A 15,426-nucleotide genomic window follows, 5' to 3' on the forward strand; every position below is an offset into this window, starting at 1 on the left:
ATGGCTGGAAAAGGCCATAACCTGGTTTCACAGAAGATCCTACAATCACAAAGTGAGTTGAGTGTGATATATAAACTTTTGTTATTATTTTGTCGTTGTTGTTTTGTTTTGCCAATTTCTTAATAGATACAGACCACAATGGATTGCAATTTAAATAGATTCTAAGCAGAATAAATATATATATTTTTAATTAATGATTAATTCAATTATTAATTAAACTAATTAGAAACTATTTAGAATCAGAACAGCTTTATTGCCAAGTATGCTTTCGCATACAAGGAATTTGTTTTGGTGTCACAGGTTTCCAGTGCATGACAACAACAACACAGAGAAAATAATACAAGTTGACAATAAAAAAATACACATATGTAAATATAAATAGACAAAAATTGCAATATAAGATTTAAGAAAAATAAATAAATAAATTGTATATACACTTGTGCTACAGATGATAGAAAAAGAATAGAACAGAATAAAATAGAGTGGAGTAGAATAGAAAATTATCATTGCAAATAACTGTACTCAATGAACTAATATGCAATTCGAGAGGACTTTTAAACGCCTTACGAAATTTGTCCTATTTTACTATCCGTTCTTGAACCAAACAGGAAGCCAACGAGCTTCACCAGACCAAAGTAGCCATTTCTGATCCGTTCAGTCTATACAAGTCGCTGCGGCCATCGAACGATTTGACATCGATTATTTATGCCTGGTTCCAATGTTTTCTTTTCTAAAAGCGGACGCGATGAAACCATGGCAGATGTTTATTACCACTTTATTATTGTCTTAAATTAAGACTGATAGTATTTTTAACCGGCCATATTGGTTTTCATTAATCAGGCAGAGTTATATCAAGAATATAAACTGTTGCGAAAAGCAAAAGCTGAAGCAGATCCAGTGCGGGGTCTTTGCTGTAGGGCCTGCAGTTTATCTTCCACCGCCTGACAAATCTGCATTTTTTTTCTTATATATCCGTTTTGTTGTATACGGTTTTTCATAACACTTAATCGATTACTGAAGATGGACACAGACAAATTTAACTATGTGTATAGTTGCGACTTGGACATAAACGTCCAACTGAAAATGTGAGTATGTTTTAGGACCTTAGTCATTGTTTTGATTGCAGAACTGTCAAAGCAGCAGAATGTCAGCAGAGGCTGAATAACAAAGACACATCGCACGTATTATTTGAAGATGCTGTGACACATAAATTTATATCAATTTATGCTATTTAACAATACGTTTTTAAATAAAGTGTCTATTGGACACTTAGAGTCAGAGCACAAGATGTAGTGCACTTTTAATTAAACTTAAATGTAAAGAAGTGGAATTTTCCTTCCATGATTAACGTTACTAATCAGAGCGCTGTTTTTGCGATGTTTACCAAAGCGAGCATGGCAACACTGTGAGTCAGATGTATTAACACGAGTCCAGCGAGAGCCTTTGTGTTTTAGGGCTGTCATCAGTCTATTGACATCATTCTCCTTTTGCCCTCGATCTTAACGAGTCTCTGTCCGTGTACGTGCGGATCATAAATAAAGATCATAAATGGTTCTTCTGACCCGCGAGTGTTGCTCATAATGGAATCGGTTTAATTTCGCTGTGCCTGTTGCATTACGTTACGTTAAAAGAACAGAAGGAAGAATCCCGGGGTGCAAGTAAGCATACTTGCGCAAGACGTCATCATAGGACGGTGACTGTAAAAGCCAAACTGCATGAACAAGCACAACATGTGAAACACTTGGAATTGCGGGATGCTTCGGCGGTCCTGACCTTCTTGAAAAGGGACATGTAGTAAAAAAGAAAAAATAATTCGACGAAAAGTTTTACATTAAAAAAAAAAAAAAGATTTTAAATGTTTTTAAAGACAAAAACAGCAAACACAGAACAATTCTGAAATATTTTCACTATTTAAAATAACTTCTTTATTTGAATATATTTTCAAATGTAACTTATTCTTGTGATTTCAAAGCTGCATGTTTAGCATCATTACTCCAGTCACACGATCCTTCATAAATCATTTTAATATTCTGATTTACTGCTCAAAAAACAGTTATTATTATTATTATTAGATTTTGTGCAGGTTTCTTTGATGAATAGAAACAGCATTCTGAAATAGAAACCTTTTGTAACATTATAAATGTCTTTATCATCTTTTTCGATCAAATTAAAGCATCCTAAATAAATATTAATTTCTATACTTTTCTTTTTTTCTGTTCATCAAAGAATCCTAAAAAAATGTACTCAATTGTTTTAAATTTTGATAATATTAATTAAAAAAAAAAGTTTCTTGAACAGCAAATCAGCATTTTAGAATGTTTTCTGAAGGATCATGTGACATTAAAGAATGGAGTAATGATGCTGAAAATTGAGCTTTGATCACAGGAATAAATTACATTTTAAAATATATTCAAATAGAAAGCACTTATTTTAAATTGTAAAAAATATTTCACAATATTACTGCTTTGCTTTATTTTGGGTCAAATAAATGCGGACTTGGTGAGCAGAAGAATATGTATATACATATATATATACATATATATATATATATATATATATATATATATAATTAAAAAAAAACCTTTTTTCTACTGTAATAATAAGAAATTGGTAACCCTTTACTTAAAGCCTAGACTTATTGCATTAATTAGGCCTTGTAATGCACCTTATAATGCATTGTTAACACAGTTAGTACATTATAACACTTATCAATTAATGCACTTTGCATTTTTAATTCTGTTATAATTATTTATGACAAGATATAATGTATTACAATGCTCATTATGAATAATTATAATGTATTATACTCTTAACCCTTCATAATGCATTATACATGAAGGCTTTAAGTGTTAAAAGAACTTTTCTTGGACAACAAATAAGATTTCTGAAGTATCATGATGTGATACTGAATATTGGAGTAAAGGCTGAAAATTCATCACAGGAATAAATTTCATTTTGAAAGATTTGTTTTGTAATATTTGCCATATTACTGTTTAATATTACTGATCAAATAAATGCAGCCTTGGTGAGCATAAGAGACTTTTTTCAAAAACATAAAAACAGCATCAGTACATAAGCAGCATGGAAAAGGAAAGGAAATCATTGATCAAATAGTTTTGTAACCTTGCTGACTTTTAGCACAACTGCTCACCATTAAAGAAGTGTGCGCATTACTTTTGAGCTTTACTTGAAAAAGCAAATGTCTTGTGTTCTGACTGAGTAGAAAAAATAATTTCTTTCTGTTTGATTTTATAGAGGCAGCCTGGAAGGCAAGAGAGAGCAGAAGAGCTATAAAGCTCTCCTTGAGGACCCCATGCTGCGATTTTCAGGACTTTATCAGGAGAGCTGCTCCGACCTGTATGTCACCTGTCAGGTGTTTGCTGAGGGCAAGCCACTTGCCCTGCCAGTACGAACGTCTTACAAGGCCTTCAGTACTCGCTGGAAGTACGAACATTTATCAGTGGTTAATCTTCATATGCCACACTGTATCTCATTTTATGTATGTGTGAACCAATAATGAGTCAGAGCAGGAAACCAAAAAAACTGTGACCGAGATGATTTACTGAGATAGTCACATAGTTGCAACATGTGCACAATAAATGACAATATGATCTTTTTTTATTATTTGAACTGATTTTAGTATCTATATATTTCATTTGTTCACAATACTAAAACATATGTGTTTTGTCACATTATTGTTGCCTTCTCTTCACCTTAGCTGGAACGAGTGGCTAAGGCTGCCAGTGAAGTACCCTGACCTGCCTCAGAGTGCCCAGGTGACTCTAACTGTTTGGGATGTGTATGGACCTGGCCGAGCCACGCCTGTTGGGGGCACTACAGTCACCCTGTTTGGGAAATATGGGTAAGAGTGTAATGTTTACAATTTTTGTTGTGTGTTTTGTACCTTCGTAGCCTTAGTGTAAACTTATGACTGGAAAATGTCATAAAATTAAGTGCTTTAGTGCCTGGACTGCGCTGATTCTAGAAGTATTTTCTCATTCATTTTTCCCATTGGGATTTTTAAAAAAAGTAATTAAAGTGATTATGTGACACTGAAGACTGAAGTAATGGCTGCTGAAAATTCTGATTTGCCATCACAGGAATAAATGACGTTTTAAAATACACTACCAGTCAAAAGATTTTTAATGTTTTCTAAAGAAGTCTCTTCTGCTCACCAAGCCTGCATTTATTTGATCCAAAGTACAGTAAAAATTGTAAAATTTTGAAATATTTTTACTATTTAAAATAACTGCTTCTTATTTGAATATATTTTAAGATGTACTTTATACCGGTGATTTCAAAGCTGAATTTTAGCGTCATTACTTCAGTCACATGATCCTTCAGAAATCATTCTAATATTCTGATTGGCTGCTCAAAAAACATTTATTATTATTATTATTATTATTATTATTGTTTTTTGTTGTTGTTGTTGTTTTATGTTGAAAACAGCTGATTAATATTTTATATATATATATATATATATATATATATATAACATTATTATTTTTTTTTTGATAATAGTAACAATAACAAAAATGTTTCTTGAACAGCAAATTAGCATATCAGAATGATTTCTGAAAGATCATGTGACACTGAAGACTGGAGTAATGATGCTGAAAATTTAGTTTTGATCACAGGAATAAATTGCATTTTAAAATCTATTCAAAAAATTGTAAAAATATTTCACAATATTACTGCTTTTGCTGTACTTTGGTTCAAATAAATGCAGGCTTGGTGAGCAGAAGAGAATTCTTTAAAAAACATTAAAAATCTTACTGTTCAAAGACTTTTGACTGGTTGTGTATATATATAAAAAAATAGTTTTAAAGTTTTAAATTGTAATAATATTTCACAGTATCATTTTATATATCAAATAAATGCAGCATTTTAGAACTTAAAAATAATTCTTAACAAATTTAAATCCGTGTATGTTAAAATAGAAGGTTAGGTGTTATTAGTTATTTAGGGATAAGATTATTATCATGTGGTTGGAGAGACAAACTTGACATGTTTTAACTTTTTTTTTCACAAAAGTTTGCACACCACTACTTTTATACATCTATTACTCCGTTTTATCTATCTATGTCTCTCACTCTGTCTACTAGAATGTTTCGGCAGGGCATGCATGATCTGAAGGTGTGGCCAGGTGTGGAGGGTGATGGCAGTGAGCCCACTAGTACACCTGGAAGGACCAGCAGCACTCTGGCAGAGGACCAGATGGGCCGCCTGGCCAAGGTCAGTGGATGGATTGAGGAGCGGAGAAGCCCAACTGAGACAGAAACTGGAGAAATATGCCTGTAGACAATTACTGCACATGAGGGATATGTTAAATGAAAAGTGGGTGGGGGCAGGGAGGGATAGATGGATATGCTGATTGTGTTTGTAGATTACCCAATTTGTGGAAAGAATGAGAATTGAGAATGTTTGTTGTTGCGAGGGAGTGTGCTTGTGTGTGTGTTCTGTCGAAGGACATGTTTTAACTGCCCTCTGTTCCAGGGCCCAGACCTGGAGATACTTAGTGACGTGAGTATGAGAGAAAACAGGACAGGAATGCCGAATGTATGTGTGAATGTGTGTGTGTGTGTGTACGTGTACGAGTGTTGGCTTGTCTCATGTACTTATGTAAGACGGGGTATATATTTAGCTTGTATAAACTGACCAACAGTTTTACAAATAGGATGAGTATGTTGTTTTCTGTATGTTTTGGACTTTAAGCACTGACATTTTTGCTGCTTGCCCTCACCATTTTTTTACATTTTACATTTATATGCTCACTATCAGTTAATAGTTTTTGGACAGTAAGATTTTTTATGTTTTTTAAAGATGTCTCTTCTGCTCACCTAGCCTGCATTTATTTGTTGCAAAATACAGCAAAAGTGATATTGTATATATTTTTACTATTTAAAATAACTCCTTTCTATTTGAATATTTTTTTAATGTAATTTACTCCTGTGATCAAAGCTAAATTTGTAGCATCATTACTCCAGTCTTCAGTGTCACATGATCCTTCAGATCCTTCTGTTCTGATTTGCTGTTCAAGAAACATTTTTATTATTATTATTATTATGATTATCAATATTTAAAACTGTTGAGTACTTTTTTTCCAGTATTCTTTGATGAATAGAAAGAGCCACAGATCAGCATTTATCTGAAATAAAAAGCTTTTGTAACATTGTACACTGTACCATTCAAAAGCTTGGAGTCAGTATAATTCTTTTTATTTTTTGGGAAATAAACTATAGAAATTAATACTTTTATTTAGCAAGGATGCTTTAAATTAATTAAAAGTGATGATAAAGACATTAATAATGTTCAGATAAATGCTGTTCTTCCGAACGTTCTATTCGTCAGAAACCTGAAAAAATTCTACTTGGCTGTTTTAAACATAATAATAATAATAATTAAAAAATGATTTTTGAGCAGCAAATCAGAATATTAGAATGGTTTCTGAAGGATCATGTGACTGGAGTAATGATGCTAAAACTTAAGCTTAGAAATCTCAGAAATAAATTACATATTAAAATATATTCAAATAGAAAACAGTCATTAAAAATATTTGAAAATGTTACTGTTTTTGCTGTACTTTGGATCAAAGAAATGCAGGCTTGGTGAGCAGAAGAGACTTCTTTAAAAAAACAATAAAAATCTTACTATTCAAAAACTTTTGACTTGTCATGTATATTTACTAGATGTTATAAAGCACACCAAGTGTTCAGGGGAATCAAGGCATTAGAATACATTTTTATGGCACTATAAATTAATTTAAAAAAATATGGCAGGTCAAATACGGATTTTTTTTTTATTTAGTCATGTCATTACTTCAGTCATGCCATAAATGTATAACCAGATGTTCACCCACTTAAAAAAGGAGGATTTTGAAAAATGTACAGACTAAATAAAAAGATTTTTGTGCTGGATAAATCTTTTAAGTCAGAATGATTTGTTGTGGATGCCGCTGAGTAAGCGTAACTTGTTTTGAACTGGGAACATTCCTTGAAATATCATTATGAATGTCATGGACATTATGTTTAGTCAATAAAACACAAGTATGGCTGGTTAAACAAAGTCCTCTTAGACTCTTGGTGGCCTTTAGAATGAGATGTGTTATTGTACTAACTATTACTAACTGTTTGTTTAGAAAGGGCTGAGTCATTTTGGTGTGCTACTTACTTTGTATTGGCACCCCCTTGAATGTCCTTTGGCTAATGAGCATTTTTGTGAGCTTTTGCTGGCTGACACGCCACTGTCATATGATTGGCTAAAGGATTGTGCACACGTCTTAGTTGTGCCTTAGTGTTACTGGTCTTTTTCTTTAAGTTTTCCTCTCTTTCTTTGCCTCTTTGCCTCTCTGTTTCTTTCTCTTCTCTCTTAGCTAACAAAAGCTCATCGACAGGGGCACATGGTCAAAGTAGACTGGCTGGATCGCTTGACCTTTAGAGAGATTGAAATGATCAATGAGGTGAGTAGTTTTGGGGTAAAACATGTCACAATGTGAAGCCACTGTAATGTTTACTGTAATGTACTACCGTAAAGCCCGAATTATTTGTAAAACTTGTTTTTTTTTAATCTACAGAGTGAGAAACGTAGCTCTAATTTCATGTACCTAATGGTGGAATTCCCCCGTGTCAAAAGTGGTGAACGAGAATACAGCATTGTTTATTACGAAAAGGTAATTTTCTTTACATTTTCAATCGAAATAAACCTGTTTACTTTCCCTGTTAATATATGATTTGTTTGTTTCTAAATAACCACTTTTTAGTTGACTGAGCTGTGGTGTTAATGTTAGCTGGCCAAATAAATGCTAAGGCATTGTATTAGGATACTGTTGTAGAGAAAGCAGCTTTTCAGAAATGTTGCTAATTGTTAACAGAGCAATTTAATGCTGGTTTATGTAATATGTAGTTCTTGAATGTCTTGCATGAGTAAAACAGGTCGTAGATGGGGTTTTATGTTGACTTAAATTTGTGATTAATCAAAATTTTGCAGAGCAGTGTAGTTCACTATTTAAAATAAGTATAAAAAAGTATAGTATAATAGTACTTAAATGACTTGTTAAATTCCAGTGGTTTTACGCCTCTCTCTCTTTGCAGGATGCAGATGAATCTTCACCTTTGCCAACCAGTTCAGATATTGTGAAAGTCCCCGACCCTCAGATGTGCATGGTGAGTGGAAATCAAAACTAAAAAGTCAGTTATCGTGGGTTCATGAGTTTAAGAATCTGCTGTTAATGTCTGTCTTATGCTCAAATGATGGAGGAAATGTTGTAAGTTGATAATGTAAAAATAATTTGCTTTAAAATTAAGTTGGTACCTAATGGTGTTGCTGTTCTGTTGCAGGAGAACCTTGTGGAGAGTAAGCATCATAAACTGGCTCGTAGTTTGCGCAGCGGACCATCTGACCACGATCTCAAACCTAATGCAGCCACACGAGATCAACTCAATGTTAGTACTAAAGCTAAAAAAAAAGATGTACACAAGAAATTTCCTCTTATGTGTTTATAATACTGTTTATCTGCCATAGATCATAGTGAGCTACCCACCCACTAAACAGCTGAGCTCTGAGGAACAGGACCTAGTGTGGAAGTTTAGATACTACCTCACCACACAAGAAAAGGTGAGCAGGCACATTCAAAACCATTCAAAAGTTTGAGGTCTGTAATAAATTCAGCAATAAATTTAACAAAAGTTACATTTGGAATATTAGAAAAGATACTGTTTAATGGTTTCATGCATGTCAAAAACTCATCAGGATTTCCACAAAATATTAAGAAGCACAGCTCTTTTCAACATTGATAATAATAAATGTTTTTGAGCACCAAATTACCATATTGGAATAATAGAAAGATCATGTGACATTGAAGACTGGAGTAATGGATGCTTAAAATTCAGCTTTTCTATCACAGGAATAAATTACATTTTAAAATATATATAAAAAAAATATATTTTAAATTGTAATAATATTTCACAATATTGCTCTCTGTATTACTGTTTTTTTGAAAAACTTAAAAAAAAAAAAAAAGTTGTAGTTGCCAGCATTGCTCCATAACAGGATGGTATCTCAATTGTAGTCTGTGTCCAAGACAAGATCTCACTGTGGTTATATTTTTAGGCTTTGACTAAGTTCCTGAAGTGTGTGAACTGGGATCTGCCCCAGGAGGCCAAACAGGCCCTGGAGCTGCTGGGAAAGTGGCGACCGATGGATGTGGAGGATTCCCTGGAGCTGCTGTCCTCTCAGTTTACCAACCCCACAGTCAGACGCTACGCTGTTGCGAGGCTGCAGCAGGCTGATGATGAGGTAAAGTCGATGTGTGTTTGTGTATGTGTGTGTTAGTCAGATTGTCGTGGTTTAGATATGTATCATTTGTAACAAATCATTGTTCGTCAAATTATGTAATGCTTTCATAAGCAGTTTTAAAGATATAGTTCAATCAAAAAAGGAAAATTACCCCATGATTTACTCACCCTCAAGCCATCCTAGGTGTATATGACTTTCTTCTTTCAGACGAATACAATCGGAGTTACATTAAAACATATCCTGGCTCTTCCAAGCTTTATAATGGCAGTGGTTGAGATTTTGAAGGCCGAAAAACTGCATCCATACATCATAAAAAGTGCTACACGGCTTTGGGGGGTTAATAAAGGCCTTCTGAAGTGAATCGATGTGTCTTAAACCCACTTCACTGCCATTTTTTTATATAAATCCAATTGTATTCGTCTGAAAGAAAAAAGTCACATAGACCTAGGATGGCTTGAGAGTGAGTAAGTCATTGGGTAATTTTTATTTTTGGGTTAACTATCACTTTAAGAATACTTAATTTCAGATACCATTACCAGTGGTAATCTTTAGGGACAACTAAAAGACTGATACATTAGAGGAACCTGATTCCTGTGTAAATACATGTAATTCTGATTACCTTTGTAGGATCTGCTAATGTACTTGCTCCAGCTGGTGCAGGCGTTGAAATATGAGAACTTCAATGATATCCAGGGTGGTTTGGAGCCTGCCAGTAAGAGAGACAGTCAAGGGGTTCTGACAGAGAGCTCAACAATAGGAGATCTGGACAGGTTAGCTGCGTCCTCACAGAAATTCGTCTGTGTCTATGTGAAATGCCTTAAAACATTTATACATCACTTTGCCTAGAATTACAACATCTTTCAAAATCTGAATGTACAATCCTTAAAGATAGTTGGATGATGTTTACAGCTGGAATTCTAAAAAAATTAAAATAATGATTTATTTTAGTTCCCAAATGGGATCCACCGTTACTGTGATGCCCAGCATGCAGAAAGGCAAAGAGGGAACAGATGGTGAGAATCTAGAGGTAAGTGTTAAAAAAAAATTCAGTTGATGGTGGATGTGAAGAGTATGTAACAGTGTATATGACCTGTGTTCCACAGCAAGATCTGTGCACCTTCCTTATATCACGGGCCTGCAAAAACTCTACACTGGCAAACTATTTATACTGGTGAGTAATGGATTGATGTAATTTGCAGTTCTGTTTTTACAATGTCTGCAACAATTGCCAGTTCTGATGGCTCCATATTAAAGATTTTAAAATAAAAGAAAATATTTTACATTGTTTTGTACTGCAGGTATGTAATTGTGGAGTGTGAGGATCAGGACACTCAGCAGAGAGACCCCAAAACCCATGACATGTACCTCAATGTAATGAGGCGGTTCAGCCAGGCTCTGCTCAAGGTACATTCACATTCTGAACCCACTTGGATTACAACAAACAAATGTAATGACATGCACTGCTTCCTCTTATTTGTAATATTAAGACTGTATTTTTAAAACTGGTACAAAAAATTCATTTTGTCTCATTTGATTGTATACGTAAGTGTGTTTACATTAGGTGTGACCCTGGACCACAAAACCAGTCATAAGGGTCATTTTTTTAAAACTGAGATTAATACATCTAAAAGCTGAATAAAAAAGCATTCCATTGATGTATGGTTTGTTAGGACAGGACATACAACTATATATATAATCTGAGGGTGCAAAAAAATCTAAATATTGAGAAAATCGCCTTTAAAGTTGTCCAAATGAAGTTTTTAACAATGCATATTACTAATCAAAAATGAAATTTTGCTATATTTACAGTAGGAAACATACAAAATATCTTCATGGAACATGACTTAATATCCTACTGATTTTTGGCATAAAAGAAAAAATTATCATTTTGACCCATACAATGTGTTGTTGGCTATTGCTACAAATTTACCCATGCTACTTAAGACTGGTTTTGTGGTCCAGGATCACATATAAGATATCGGAAATAATATGTGATGTTTATGTGTGTTTCCAGGGTGATAAGAGTGTGAGAGTGATGCGCTCCCTTCTGGCCGCTCAGCAGACGTTTGTAGACAGATTAGTGCAGCTCATGAAGGCTGTTCAGAGAGAAAGCGGAAACCGCAAGAAAAAGGTATGCAACATCAAATCGGTTTTAATAGCTGCTGAAGATGATAAGGAATCAGTTGATCATTTTTTTATATTAGTTGTATCATTTCGTTCTTTGTCTCTGACAGACGGAGCGATTACAGGGCCTGCTGGCTGATAATGAAAAGGTGAATCTCTCAGAGATCGAGCCCATCCCTCTTCCTCTGGAACCACAGATCCGCATCAAAGGCATCATTCCTGAGACTGCAACACTCTTTAAGGTGTTGTGCATCATTCATATTCATTGCATTTTGTCACACGTGCATCCGTCCACCCCTGACTGCTGTTTTTTTCTCTCTTCTAGAGTGCTCTGATGCCAGCAAAGTTGATCTTTAAGACAGAGGATGGGGAGCAATATCCTGTAATCTTCAAACATGGAGATGACCTGAGACAGGACCAGCTCATCCTGCAAATTATTTCACTCATGGACAAGGTCTGAAGTCATTATATCTCATCACACAGTACCAAAAAGACACATACCTGTAGTTCATATTAGTAATGTCTGCTTATATTCTTGTACACTAGAGGTGTGCGGTATATATAATCTACGATAATATCGTAATAAGCAATTGAACATTATCGAGTATATTGCAAAAAACAAAAACACACCCACACACTGTGAGATGCAGGCAGAACTGTTTTGCGCCTCTGAGAAACACACGACAGTGTTTCATTATCGAATATTATGAATCAATGACAGTTTGATGGAATCGGTTGAATGCATGACTCAATCAGTGACTTAAAGGAGAAGTCCAATTCCAAACAAAGATTCACATATAATGTACCCACCCCCTTGTTATCCAAGATGTTCATGTCTTTCTTTCTTCATTCATAAAGAAATTATGTTTTTTGAGAAAAACATTTCAACATTTTTCTCCATATAATGGACTAATATGGTGCCCCGATTTTAAACTTCCAAAATTTTTGACACAAAAGATGACACAAAAGATGATGCATTCATTTAATTATGTTAGAACAAAATTGCTTTGTGAAGGAAAAAATGCCTGAAAAAGGTAAAAATCAATTTAAACTTATTTGAGAAATTGTTATCAACAAAATTCCAGAAAATAACAAGATAAATTTTTTTTGTCATTATCGGACACCCCTACTGTACACACAAAAATCCAATTTTTCACAGAAACCTGTTGATTTAAAATATTTAGTAGTAATTTAATTTTTATTTCATTTCTATCAATACTTTCTCAACATTCATTTAACAGTTGCTGAGAAAAGAAAATTTGGACCTGAAGTTGACTCCATACAAAGTTCTGGCGACCAGCACCAAACATGGTCAGTACTGCTTCACCTATTGTATGCAGACAAACCCATGAGCCAGTCAGTGCACATATGGAAGTTTCTTTTCACACTGGACGTGTATGATTTGTCTACAGGTTTTATGCAGTTTGTGCAGTCAGTACCTGTGGCTGAGGTTTTGGCAACTGAAGGCAACATTCAGGTAATGCAGTGCATCAGAATCGTCCAATCTGTCTAATGGCACATTCCCAAGTAAAAAAAGGCCCATATTTTTATATTTCTTTTGGTTGTTTATGTCTTTATGCAGAGTTTCTTCCGAAAGCATGCTCCGAATGATAAGGGGCCATATGGCATCAGCTCTGAAGTCATGGACACATACGTTAAAAGCTGTGGTGAGTTTCAGTCTGTGAATCCATTAGTACTTTATTTAGCTTATTATGTATTTAGTACTTTAGAAATTCATATCATTTATCATTTAAATCTTGATATTCTTTTCAGCTGGCTATTGTGTCATCACATACATCCTAGGGGTTGGAGACAGACATCTAGACAACTTGCTTCTTACAAAGACTGGTACACTTCATAAATGCACCACAATTTTGAATGACGTGCAACAGATTAGATATGCTGATCTGTCTCTCTATCTTGCAGGGAAGCTGTTTCATATCGATTTTGGGTATATTTTGGGTCGGGACCCCAAACCCCTGCCACCCCCCATGAAGCTGAGCAAGGAGATGGTGGAAGGGATGGGGGGCATGCAGAGTGAACAATACCAGGAGTTCAGGAAACAGTGCTACACTGCCTTCCTGCACCTGCGCAGGTCGGTTACAAACGGAAGACTTACACTAACGTTTTGAAAGAAATTAATACACTGAGTGATGCAATAAATTGATCAAAAGTTGCAGTCAATATTAATAGTAATACAAAATGCTTCTTGAGCACCAAATCAGCATATTAGAAGAATTGAAATGAAGGTTCATGTCACACAAAAAACTGAAGTACTGACTGTTGAAAATTCAGCTTTGGCATCACAGGAATAAATTACATTTTAAAATATATTCAAATAGAGAAGTTATTTTAAATTGTAGTAATATTTCACAACATTACTCCTTACTGTATTTTTGATCAAACAAATGCAGCCTTGGTGAGCATAATAGACTTTTTTCAGAAACATCACTGACCCCAAACTTTTGAATGGTAGCGTACTTCATTTACGTAGTATATCAGTAGACTAAATCATGGGAATTAAACTTTTTTTTTTTTTTCTCCCTCTCTCAGATACTCAAATCTCATTCTGAATCTGTTCTCTCTGATGGTGGATGCAAATATTCCAGACATTGCACTGGAGCCAGACAAAACTGTAAAAAAGGTACGTGTGGTCCTCACATTTTGTTTCCTAAATTGCAGAGGTAAATTGAGCTTGGCAGTAAAATAATAACTTGTTCATTCTTTTCCCGCCCACTGCAGGTTCAGGACAAGTTCCGATTGGACCTCTCAGATGAGGAGGCGGTGCATTATATGCAGAGTTTGATTGATGAGAGCGTAGGTGCTTTGTTTGCTGCAGTGGTTGAACAGATTCACAAATTTGCACAGGTTTGTATGTTTCCTCATTTTTTTTAGCACAACACTTTTTGAAGAATCAGCTTGGAAAACCGCAAAGCCTGTTGTTTTTAATGATAAATTTCAGGATGTTACTCAAAACAAGCTTGTTCTATTGCTGTTTATGTTTTATGGTTGGCAGCAGTAAGATTTTTTGGAAGTTCTGGAACACTACACAACTTTTGCACAGATTTTTTGCCCCCGTTTGCGGTCTGGATGCTAGTTGCTGTAAGTCAGAGCCAGTCTTTAGATTTGGTCATTCAGAGTTCACGAAAATTGCATAGTATGTGATAGACACATACTCCTATTTTTTTTTTTTTTATTTTAAAGCTGCAGTCTGGGATTCCATCCAGTCGCAGAATATTTTGAGCAGATTTTAGAATACATATTTCATTTGTCACACATCTTTTAGCAACGAGGCACACTTCTCTGCTCAGATTTTAAAAGTTGTGTGGTGTATTCCAGGCTTAACAAAGTTTGCACTTCTGTTATCGGCTATGCTTATTTACCAGTACAGAAAAAAACAAAATGGCAGATAGCAGAACATTAATTGACATGTTTTACTAATGTTTGAAATCCACAGTATTGGCGTAGATGAGGTGATGTCGTGGAAGCTGATTCTCACATAATCAGTGAGCGACAGATAGATGGACGGACGGACCGCAGCAACGAATGATGGAGAACAGAAATGGACACGTGCCAAGGCCACACTAGTGACATCATGTTTTCACTATTCATGTCCTAGGTCTTGACTCTACTGAATATCTTTGTATATATGAAATTGTAATAAAATTAACTGTATATGTATAAAAAAAAAATAATAAAGAGATAGCCAAATAAAAATTCCAACTTTAGCATTTGTGTTTACTGTTTAGTATTCACTTTAAAGGAGACTGATACCACACAGATTATTTATTATATCATTTTGAAAATGCCTATTTTGAGTGGAAGCAGAAACGTGCTGTTTTCGTGCATGTCTTTAAATGTAAATGAGCTCCTGCTCCCCGCCCCCTTTTCCAGAATAGGACTGTGCCTTTACAGCTCGTTCCTTGGATACTCTGCTAAAAAACATCTGTTTGGTTTTCATTACATCTATTGCCATGAATCATAAGTTTTAAACCATATTAGTTTAAA

General features: G+C 34.7%; 1 protein-coding gene across 2 annotated transcripts; it reads left to right on the forward strand.

Annotated features, from left to right (window-relative positions):
• The first annotated feature begins 707 nt into the window (after window positions 1–707).
• On the forward strand, window positions 708–15,148 carry pik3c3 (phosphatidylinositol 3-kinase, catalytic subunit type 3). Of its 2 annotated transcripts, XM_051115554.1 has the most exons (26): window positions 708–1,085; window positions 3,256–3,444; window positions 3,719–3,862; window positions 5,106–5,235; window positions 5,497–5,523; window positions 7,373–7,459; window positions 7,574–7,669; window positions 8,091–8,162; window positions 8,337–8,441; window positions 8,521–8,613; window positions 9,109–9,294; window positions 9,922–10,064; window positions 10,243–10,321; window positions 10,398–10,465; window positions 10,593–10,698; window positions 11,309–11,425; window positions 11,529–11,660; window positions 11,744–11,872; window positions 12,660–12,729; window positions 12,831–12,895; window positions 13,001–13,085; window positions 13,192–13,266; window positions 13,345–13,513; window positions 13,972–14,062; window positions 14,161–14,286; window positions 14,876–15,148. In XM_051115554.1, exons 1-26 carry the CDS (start codon window positions 1,021–1,023, stop codon window positions 14,888–14,890), a joined length of 2,664 nt encoding a protein of 887 aa, XP_050971511.1. In that variant the 5' UTR covers window positions 708–1,020; the 3' UTR covers window positions 14,891–15,148. The 2 variants fall into 2 exon arrangements, with proteins under 2 accessions (XP_050971511.1, XP_050971513.1); XM_051115556.1 differs by lacking the exon at window positions 5,497–5,523.
• Window positions 15,149–15,426: the final 278 nt, after the last annotated feature.

Source organism: Labeo rohita, chromosome 7 (genome assembly GCF_022985175.1).
Source record: "Labeo rohita strain BAU-BD-2019 chromosome 7, IGBB_LRoh.1.0, whole genome shotgun sequence".
NCBI classification, from domain to species: domain Eukaryota; kingdom Metazoa; phylum Chordata; class Actinopteri; order Cypriniformes; family Cyprinidae; genus Labeo; species Labeo rohita.

Excerpts from the sequence above, each read along its gene's own strand:
- pik3c3 (XM_051115554.1), top strand. The coding sequence starts at position 1,021 with ATGGACACAGACAAATTTAACTATGTGTATAGTTGCGACTTGGACATA. Across the intron at positions 9,295-9,921 it reads TGCAGCAGGCTGATGATGAG|GATCTGCTAATGTACTTGCT; the intron begins GTAAAGTCGATG and ends TTACCTTTGTAG. Across the intron at positions 10,065-10,242 it reads ACAATAGGAGATCTGGACAG|TTCCCAAATGGGATCCACCG; the intron begins GTTAGCTGCGTC and ends GATTTATTTTAG.